The sequence below is a fragment of the Glycine max genome, chromosome 12 (genome assembly GCF_000004515.6).
Source record: "Glycine max cultivar Williams 82 chromosome 12, Glycine_max_v4.0, whole genome shotgun sequence".
In the NCBI taxonomy this organism is placed as follows: Eukaryota; Viridiplantae; Streptophyta; class Magnoliopsida; order Fabales; family Fabaceae; genus Glycine; species Glycine max.
This window is the reverse complement of record NC_038248.2, coordinates 24,639,029-24,649,970: the sequence shown is the minus strand read 5'-3', so window position 1 is coordinate 24,649,970 and position 10,942 is coordinate 24,639,029. Positions and strand designations below refer to the sequence as shown.

Sequence of the window (10,942 nt, the reverse complement as noted above, 5' to 3'; positions counted from 1 at the left end):
GTATGAAAATTAACATCCAATAAAATGATGATGACACGTGACAGTCAACATTACTCATTAATAATCAACGTCCAATTTTGAAGTTGGAGACTCAAATAGTCAGATTAAAAAAAAATGAGAGACTCAATTGGTGAATTAATTTGTTTGAGGCTGATTTAATGAGTTGGAATAAATAGGAGACTATTTTTGTAAATAACAAGTACAATTTAATATTCTAAAAAATAAAAAATTACGAAAAAATACGGTAGATATGACCACATTTGAGATCACAAAGGTAGTTTGTTCAAATTCAATGCTGAGTGCTGACAATGCAAAAGTGGAACAAAACAAAACTTGTCCCAAAGATCATAATCACCGCCGAACCTACTCTTCCCTTCCAATAAAAAGAAATTCAACTTTATCCGATACTCTACCGCTTTCATTTTAATCTCATCCTTCTCCGTTTCCTTCAAAACCCAAACTTGAACTTCTTGTTTCTTGCTCGTGGAAGCAAATGACAACCACGCCCTGTGTAACTGGTGCCTTGTCAAACGCGGTCGGATTCCGTGACTGGAAAAAGCATGTCCCTTTATCAGCTTCTCTCTGTGAGCCTCCCTCTCGATTTATTTTCATTTGGGTCCGCACAGAGTTCATCAAGATTGGAACTTTTTGCCTTACTGTCAGTTTCCTTGTTTCTGGCATGCTTGGGTTTTGGGGTTTCAATTAGTTTGTCTAAATTGTGCCATTTTCTTTGTTTACTTATGTTTCATGCGGTTAATTTATGTTTGGTTTCCGGGGAGGGGGTTTTGTTTGTATTGATTGGTGTGGGTGTGAGTATACTGTCTTTTGTGTTAAAAGTCCCTTTTTTTTTTGTTTATTTTTGTTAAGAATGAAACTATTTGGAAATCATGTAATTGAATCCTAGGTTTATTTTGATGTGAGTAATTGAGAGCTTGGTAAGGGTTTTCATTCAAAGAGTTGTTTTTTAAATCAGAATGCAGGAACGGCTGGATTCAAAAATTAACCTTGATTGAAAATGTTCTTATTTTATAATATAGCTATGAATTTGGACATTATAAGAGGCTAGTTTGAGAATTGTGCAAGGTGAATCCATATTTGCTTTTGATTCTCAAGATTGAATTGTTATCCAAAAGCTATTCATTGTTGGCTGTTGTTAACAGGTAAACTAAGCTTCAATTCAAATATAGTTGACATGAAGATATTATCTCGATGTGGTTGTCAGAAAGTTGGAAATGACCAAAGATGTTTCCGATTATATGCCCTATTTGGAGGAAAAAAGGACAATAGTGGGAAAAGTGATGATGCTCCTTCTAAGGTTAGCTTTTCACATGCAGTCAATGTCGTGTATACTCCCAGGATCACATTTTCTTTTGTATCCATTTTTCTCCTTGGATTTCTTTTGTTATTCACATGCAAGATAATTGTTAACGAACATAATTATGCTCTTTCAAATATTTATTTGACCTAATCACTAAGCACTGTCACACAATTTTGTGGCTGTATCCATGAGTTGGACACGTATCCGACATGGAAACTTGTAAGGAACTCTCTAACAAGAGTTAATATTTGTAAAAAAAAGAAAATACTTTCGTTGTACTTATACTTGTAAATGACTGGTTCAGTTACTTCAGTAGTTCTACCACGACACTTTTGTTTAGGATACTCCCTACATAAACTTGCTCCATTCATAAGACATATAGAATCCAAGTTGTTGAAGAAGAAGAACCAAAGGCATTGTTTGATTGAAACCATGTGTCTGAATACAACATGGATGGGGAGATTATATAGGTTATCACAATAATTGCAAATAAATGGAGGATATTTGGTTTCCTCTTAATCAGATATTATGTGCCTATAATCTATATTTGTTACAGAATAATCATACTGATTCTCAACACTATTTGAAGGTATAAAATTACTATTTGAAGCTATGTTGTCAATCGCGGGCGTCGCGGCCGCTATCGCGGCGGAGCGGCCCCCATCCGCGACGGGGATGGACGTAGCGGCGCAATTCAACGTCACGGTTGGCGCGGCCGCTATCGCGGCGGAGCATGGCGGTGCAGCGCGGGATCTAGACTGGATTTTCGCGCCGCTACACTGAAGCCGTCGAAATTCCGAAAATGCCCTCACTTAATGCGTGAAAGTGAGGGTATTTTTGGTATTTTCGTTTTTCTATTACCTGCTCAGGGCTCCGCTAGAAGTCGAAAACCGTAGCGCATGCTGCTCTCCACACTTGTGGGGCTGCGATATCCTGGCGAGCGCCGCCACCTCCTCCACGCCCAGGAGCACGCTGCGAGTCTGTGACACTGTTGAGTATGTGCCGCCCCCGCCACCTTGCTTGAGGTTTTCTATTTTTTGTTTTCCTAATTATTTAGTTGCCCTTTTTCTCAGTGTGGGTGCCATGAGCTAGGCCTGGGATATGTGTGCATAGAAGGTTCCGTTTAGCGTAGGATCAACGTCTACATTTGAAAGTTAGGTGCAAAGAATAAAAAATGAAAGAAAAAAATATACATACATGAATAATTGAAAATATATTTTTAATGTGTGTATTATTTACTGTTTAGTGAAATAATTAATAAGTTTAATTCTGGAATACTTTTATTTTTTTTATTTAAGATATTGTATTATAAATTAAAAATAGGTTTGATATGAAAAAATACTTTAACTTTAAAATAAGAGTATTTTCTGTTAATAAGTTTTTTTTTTTTTATTTCAAACAAGCTATCAATTTTAGATTTTTTATTTCAAACAACTTAAAAAATTTACTTTTTTGGACAGGAAATTTTTTACTTATTTTCTATTCATTTCATCTTTTTTCCCTAAAAATCATAGGTAAAACATTTTAATTATAAATAATTTTCGGACTCCATCAATATATTTTAATTTTGTAAGACATTAAGTGCAGATTTTGTATTGTAGTACGAAATTGGCTCAAGGTTTGAACTCACAACTTACTTGAAAAACCATGGCAGGAGCTTTTTTTGTATTGTAGAACCATTAAGCCCTTTATTTGCTTGACTTTCTACTTTATGTTTTGTAACTTTTGTTTAAGTAACCATGTTTTCAGTTATTTTTCTGTTTTTGAACTTATATATATACATATTATTAATTATTTAACATATATAAAAAAACATTAGAATAGCGGTCATCCCACTATCCCACTTTTAGGGTCGGCCGCTCCGCTCCGCTACGCCGGTATTGACAACTATGATTTGAAGTTAAAAGTTATATTTCTAGTACTTGATTAAGTTTTTCTCTTGATATAGATTTCATTATATTATTATTGAATTATAAATTTTAGTTATATTTCTAGTACTTGATTAAGTTGTATGTATTGAGATTTATCAAATAAGATTGTAAAGTTAAGTAAATTTTGATAAATTATTTTATTCTCTGTGTCAAAAGTTTTGATAAAGCTTATTAACTTATATATAACATAGATTACATTATGAAACAATGAAACTTTTTTTTTGGCCCCCTTATAGACGTAGCTCCACCCCTTGTTGGCCCGACTTTCAAATGGTAAGGGTTTCCTTCTTCTATTAGCATAGCCCTTAATGTGGGAAAGCATTTGGTTGTTCTGGCACTCCAATCGACACTAAGTGCCTGTTGCAGCTGACAATAGCCACAATAGTGGCTACCATTCTACATGGTGGAAATTTTCCTGTTTTGCTTTTATCTCACAAAAACCCACTTGTGCTGCAGCAAATTAGGGACCTTTAGGTCTCTAACCTTCAAATCATGTCCACAAACCTTGCCATAGCTTTATGTAATTCCCCTGGACCAGTGCCACACTCAAGTGTTTTTTGCAAGGTTCTTTCAGCAATTAGGTGTGTGTCCCCGTTTTGCACTCAAGATGGCTCCTTTCCCGTCACAACCTAGGTAGATCTTGTGCTTCTCCCTATAATGCCATCACCAAAACAGAAGGGCAATTCTTCTACAGTGACCAGCAATAATATTGATGCAGGAGAAGCCTGGTGCATTTGACTGTCTCATAAAATGTGGTTTTTACATATTTGCGAAGTTTTTCCATTGTGGCTTCTTTCTTTGCTGTAGTGGCTGCTCTGCAATCAGCTATGCTTCTTAGTGTGTTTGTTTCATGCTTTAAAAGTTTATTACATAGTAGTTAATCACGTGCAATAGCGATGCTATTGCATTGGAGCATCATGTCGCGGCACCCTGTCGCTTCTTGAAGGGTTAGTGTTGCAGCTTCACGACCAAAATCGCAGAAAGTGGTGGCTGGAGTAGGCATATCGCTTCGCGCTGCAGTTCTACTGCCTTTGTTGATTGTTCTGCTGTTGTGGCTGCTTGTGTTGCTAGTGGGTGAGACAAGAGAGATGATCCAAACTCAATTCAAAACAAGACAGTGCCACTATTGCCTCCACCACCACCACCATAGACACCTCTACCATCAGCACCATCACCTCTGCAGTTGCTGCCGTTGGCACCCCCACCCCTACAATTGACATTGCCACCACCTCCAACAGTCTTAGGTTTTAGGTATTATGTAACTTTCATTGATGATTTTTCTAGGAATACTTGAATTTACTTAATGAAAGAATGTTCTGAATTGTTTTCAATATTTCAACTATGGCTCAAAGATTTTTTGGCTGGACACATCTGGTCATTTATGATCAAACATGCCATTTTACATGATCCCATCAGATTGTGATATGATTTGTGATCAGGAACAGAAGGGCTTTTTGAACATGTGGAAGTGTAGAATTCTACTAATCAAAATGATTTTGACAACTATGGCTTCTACACCAATCTGCATTTAAGTTTCTTATGGGTTACACTTGCACCGAAGTCTTTTCTGTTTGGGTCACCTGTTGGGCCATGCTCAGAAACCCACACAAGCCACTTTATAACAGCATTACACATGTTGTTTTACTTACATGTAAAGAAGAAATTCATCAAGACTATGAAGAAATTTACATTGAATTTGGGGACAACAGATCCTCCTTAATGTAAAAGGAAAACAAAGTCAAGAAGGAAAAAGATTAAACATAAATGTAGTAAAGTTACCGTATCTCTCAGTCTATCTATTAGGGAAATCCTTGCTTTTGCACCCAACAGAAGTGAAACACCTAATCTTATTCCAAATCCGCTGCTGAGCCCAAAAAACCTTAAATATGTGTTACCTTCAACCAAATGCACTAATGTAGATTGCATGTTGCAATAAAAAGTTATCCTCTTTTACCAGACCATTAAAATAGTCATCAAAATTCGGTCCAAGGACCTACCTAGGGCATGCCCAGTATTGAACAAACAGGCCAAATTATGAATCCCAAGTGTCATGATGTTCTTGGTCATAGGATTAAAACACAAACCAAATCATGTAGCAATTTAAAGCAGTCATGAGTTTTAAGTAGTTTTTTGCTTTTTGCCAATTGTTTTGATATACTTGTCTCATTTTCTCATTATAGTAATGCTTTGATTACTTTCCATGTATTATAGGTAGTTTGTGTGTATTTTGTAAACTGAGCATGGTATTCATAATTGACAAATTTCATTTTATTGTGGAATCATTTTAGGCAGGAATTCTAGGAAACATGCAAAATCTTTATGAGACTGTGAAGAAGGCACAAATGGTTGTCCAAGTTGAAGCAGTGCGGGTGCAGAAAGAACTCGCAGCGTATGGCTCTCGTATTATACAATTTTAGTTTGTTTTTGTATTTTTTTTACTCAAGTTGGTCTGAATGAGTTGTTTGTCTTGTTCTATTATGCAGAGCAGAGTTTGATGGTTATTGTGAGGGTGAGTTAGTAAAGGTATGCTTTTTTTTTTTTTCTCTCTCTCTTCCTCTTTCTGTTTGTCTACTCATATTTTTGTAACTTTTTATGCTTTCCCCCGAAAAACTATTTTTTTCCTTGATTTTCCCTTTAGTTTTTCCTTTTAAAAGTTAAAATGAGGAACTTATTTGTATAATCATAAGAATATTTTATACTCTATAACTATAACTACTATACATTAGATGAGGTTTTTCATGGAATGATATAATTGAATATTTGTACCAAATTTAATTATTTTCCTATGTTTTATAGCTTTATTCATAATCATGATTTTTGCATAACATTATCAATATTTATATATTAATTTGTAAGTATGATTTCCTTTGGTTATTTACTTTTGATTAAGTATAATTTTTAGGTAACGCTGTCGGGGAACCAGCAACCTGTAAGAACGGAAATTACTGAGGCAGCTATGGAATTGGGACCTGAAGTAAGTAAACAATTCAAGTGGTGGTGTGTTTATATACACTATTTTCTGTTATATCAATGACACACACTCTCAGGTGGATTGGACCTTTAAAATGTCACATTAAATGATACCGAAAACAAATTCTTCAATTATTTTTCTGTTCTTCCATCAGAGGATAATGGATTAAATACCATGCTAAGATCCTTTCATTTATTATTCTACCTCCGTTCCTAAATATAAGACTCTGTTTTCAATTTTTTTTGTCACTTTTTATAAGACTATTTTCAAGTTGTCTTTTGTGTTGATGATTTTTTAACTAAAATACTATTGGGAAAATCCAAGTCCCACATCGATTAGAGACAATGTCAAAATATAGCATATAAGTGGGGGTGTATTAGAAAAAATTATAATCTCATATCGACTAGAGATAGTACCAATATATAGTATATAGTAGGGAGCAACCCTCACTCTGAGTTAGTTGTTGGGGTTAAGTTAAGCCCAAATCTACATTTTAAGAATACCCTTAGAGTGTGTTTGGATAGAGAATTTTAACTGGGAAAAGTAATTTATCGGAGAATTTAAATTTCTTTAATCTAAAATTCATTGTTTGGATGTTTTTTTATGAAGAATTTAAAATTTTGGAATTTTAAACAACTAAAAATGTGGAATTTTAATTTCCTTCTAAAAGGTGAGAAATTAAAATTCTCTTCTTAATAAAAGAACCTTCCAAAACATTCGTGTATTTCCTTTATAACTTTCATCCTTTCTTCCACCTGAGTTCGAAATTCCGTTTTCGAACTCGCAACTCTTCCCTCACACCGATGATCCTCTACTTCAAGAAACACTGTCTGAGCTCGCGGAGTGTCGATCAGGTGCGGGCATAGGGGGACACGCAGAACGACACCTGTTAGTCAGGGGAGCAGCCATTGTTGCCTATTACGCAATAGAGGTGCTCGTCGGCGCGGAGGGTCTAGGTCATGCCTTGCGCCGTTGATTGAATGCTGTGGTCGGGTATGGTGGTGTATGTCGTCGTGTCCCGGCTCCCCTGTGACTCCCCATGCCGCATCAATATTCTTCTCTTTAGAAGCACACCAATCATATCTTCTCTTCTCTTTGCATTCATTTTCTTTCACTCTCACAATTTTAATTTTTTTTATCCAAACACAATTTTGAAAATAAAAGAATTTCAATTGAAGTATTTGAAATTCTTAGAATTTAAAATTTATCAGAATTTTAAAATTTCTCATTGAAACACACTCTTAATTACTTTACAATAAATGTTATGGATTAAAAAGATAAATGCATTGTCTCTCTTATAAGAATTGGAGAAGAAGACTGTATACATTAATTAATTAGGTAGAAGGTAATTAAGTAGAAAAAGAGAGATGATGGGTCTTAATAATTTTAAGGGTAATGATGGAAAAATGATGCAAATTGCTAACAAATTTAATGCTACTAACTAAATTAACCAATTTTAAAGGATGTGAATTAGTTGAGAGTCTTGTATTTAGGGATATAGATAATAATTTTCTTCTTGCATGTCAATTGTCAAGAGCAATGTTTTGGTTTGGAGCTATGGATAAGCATCGGGGTTTCCACATGTAGAAGCTAGTTGTTAAGGGTGGAGAACCAAACACTTAAATACTCTACCAAACATCCCATACTAATTGATATGGCTCATGGGCACCCCATAATACCCAAGTCCCTAGCAAACTATTTACTAAAATCATAAAAAATCTCTTACCATTTCCCCTTATCTTATACAATGATTCAAGGTCCTATCATAATGATTAACCTAAGGCCTGTATGGATAAACTTTTCCATGAGCATTTATATGAAAAGAAAATGCATTTCAACTTTTGGAAATGTTAAAATGAAAGAATTTCTATAGAAGTTGAAGTGCATTAATTTATTTTAACTTTGAGATGTTGATTTCAGTTTACCTTTATTATCATTTTTTCTCCTACAAGTGCTTGAAGTTTATCTAAACTGAGTCCTAGTTTTATTTAAAAATCAAACTGTGGTCTTTAATGCCAATAATAAACTTGTATATTATCAAACATTGGTGGGTTGCAGAAACTTTCTCTTTTAATCACTGAGGCATACAAGGATGCACACCAAAAGAGTGTCCAGGTAAAAGTCTCTATTTTTAAGAGGAACAAAAATTCATTTGCATTTGTAGTTATTAAATTTAAAAAATGATTCAATTGCTTGTATGTAGGCCATGAAGGAAAGGATGAATGATCTTGCACAGAGCTTAGGAATGCCACCAGGGCTTAGTGAAGGATTGAAGTGATGAATACTTTTATTCTAGACTTAGGACTTGGGCCTCAGGTTTGCACAAACATGGCAGGATAGACTTATTTGTTTTCTTCATTTACTATGGCTGTTAATTTGCAATCTTGGTTATTAAGAAAGAAATGTAATCCTGGAATTATTTGAAATGGTGGTGGAGCTTCAATTTTTTCACATTTTACTCGTGTTATTTTTGTTTGAAAGGTGAAAATTCTGTTGTGTCCTTATCCTATTATCCAGTTTTATCGATAGAGAAAAACTTGTGTCTGGTTGAGGTTTCACCAGCTGAAACTGAATAAAGTGAAAAACCTTAGGCGAGGCATTAGAGTCTATAAATTTGTTGCCTTACCTTTTGTACGCGAGATTTGAATTCACTGAATAGTTGCAAGAAAGCGAGACTTCAATAGAGGTTTTGTAGATATATTGACAAACTTTCAAGAAAACGACCAATTTCTTGTGAATAAGAACTATGATTTGAGGAAATAGTTTTTTCGATTAAAATAAAAAGAAAACAAAAGAGGAAACGGTATGCTAACTGTAAGATTTTTAGACTTCTATTCAATCGCTAGTTGACATGTATGGTAATTTGACTTTAACCATAATCACCAAGTCATGTTTCTTGATTTATTGCTAGTCTCAAATTTTATGCTAACTGGATATAAAAAATAAGTTTTGATAGAAAATAGTGAAAATAGGAAAGTGTTACTATTTTTTATACAAATTTGAAAATAGGAAACAATGAAATAATGTGATATTTTTGAATTAAAAGTATAAATTTATTTCTCATTCCAAACAAAGGAATATTGAGAGTTTGGAAAATAAGTATCATGAGATTATCCTGGTCAATGGACATATGGTGGTTGGGTAGATTCTGCTGATAGAACGTAATTGTGGATTCTACAGTTTACACTGGAAATTATAGGGGATATGTTAGGTGCACCCAACAACATTGTTGGTATACCCAGCAATTTTTTGAATGGACAAAAATGCCCTTGTGATAATCTGTTCATCCGGAAGAATGTTCTTCCGAAATACCTATCGGAAGTACTTCTTCTGGTAGTTATTCCGGAAGAACCTTTTGGGATTATTATGACAATGCTCTAACCAACTAAACTAATGAATCAATTACGTTATAAAATAAATAATATTAGTATACATAAATTATTATTATACATAATTATCACTAACATTTCTAATGAATATTTAATGCGCATGTAAATTTGAATAAGAAATATTTACTTATGTAATCTGTATATTTTTTTAAAAATAAAAAATATTTTTTATGACAACATTTTATTTGTATTACAAAATTTAATAAGTATTATTTATTTTATAACAACGTGAATTAAATATGCATTAAATTTTATAAGAATAACTCGAATTAAAAAAAATATTTAATGCATATTTAATGACCTTTGTTTCACACTCACTTTCACTGTGCCTGCTTCCGGTTTTACGCTTCCTTTGTTTCACTTTCACTTTCGTCCTGTGCTGGGTGGTTTTTGCAAGTTTTGTTGGTTTTTGCAAGTTTGTTCGAAGTAGTTGTTCGGTGAAGGTTAAATATTAGTAGTTTCTGTCGTAGTTGCTTTTCTTATTCCGTTGGAGGTATGCATTTTATGGTTTTTTTGTGTTCATCTGTTACAGAAGCAGTAAAAGGTTGAAGAAGGTGATTCAGTAAAAGCTTCTTCTGGAAGAACTTCTTCCGGAAGTTGATATTGCTTATTCCGGAAGAAGTTCTTTTGGAAACTATATTTTTTTAATTTTTTTGGAATTGTGTTTTTAAATTTGTGAAAAAATTACTATATATGAATATTATAATTTATAATATTTGTATTTCATATTTTTGAAATTGTGGATAATTGATTTAATTACGTATAATGATTTAGGTATAATATTAAATGATTTAGGTAAAATAATTGTATTTTGTTGTAGTAGTAAAATGTTTTATTAGTTGTTAGTTATAGTGTTAACTTTAGTTTAAGTAAATAATTTAGTTTTAACTTTTGTATTACTTGTGTATGATGCATAATTTAATAATATGTCGTTAAGATGGACAAAGATCAATGGGCGTATGATTATACGATGTCACAAGAAGTTCATATGGATGATGATAATGAAGAAGAATGTGGTGTGAATGAACCACATGTTGATTGTTCGAATGCTTTTAATACCTGTTAGGTAATCATGTTCATTAGTTTGAGTCATTTGGTTGAACGTATGTTTCGTATAAAAATTAATATGTCAGAGTTGCGTCGTAGGTCTTTGGTACTCGAGATGATGTTTTGCAGTGGGCTCGAACAGTTGCCCATGAAAATGGATTTGTTGCAGTGATTATGAGGTCTGACACAAATACTGGTAGCAGAGGAAGAAGTTCATTTGTGTTAATTGGGTGTGAAAGGAGTGGTCTGTACAAGTGTAGGAATAAAGAATTCGTTAGAAGAGACA

General features: G+C 33.8%; 1 protein-coding gene across 1 annotated transcript; it reads left to right on the top strand.

Moving 5' to 3' along the window:
* Positions 1-281: 281 nt before the first annotated feature.
* On the top strand, positions 282-8,646 carry LOC100782796 (nucleoid-associated protein At4g30620, chloroplastic). Its single transcript, XM_003540066.5, has 7 exons — positions 282-584; positions 1,161-1,315; positions 5,538-5,638; positions 5,733-5,772; positions 6,152-6,223; positions 8,279-8,335; positions 8,424-8,646. The coding sequence occupies exons 1-7, from the start codon at positions 494-496 to the stop codon at positions 8,496-8,498; spliced, it is 591 nt and encodes a 196-aa protein (XP_003540114.1). The 5' UTR covers positions 282-493; the 3' UTR covers positions 8,499-8,646.
* The last annotated feature ends 2,296 nt before the right edge of the window (positions 8,647-10,942 follow it).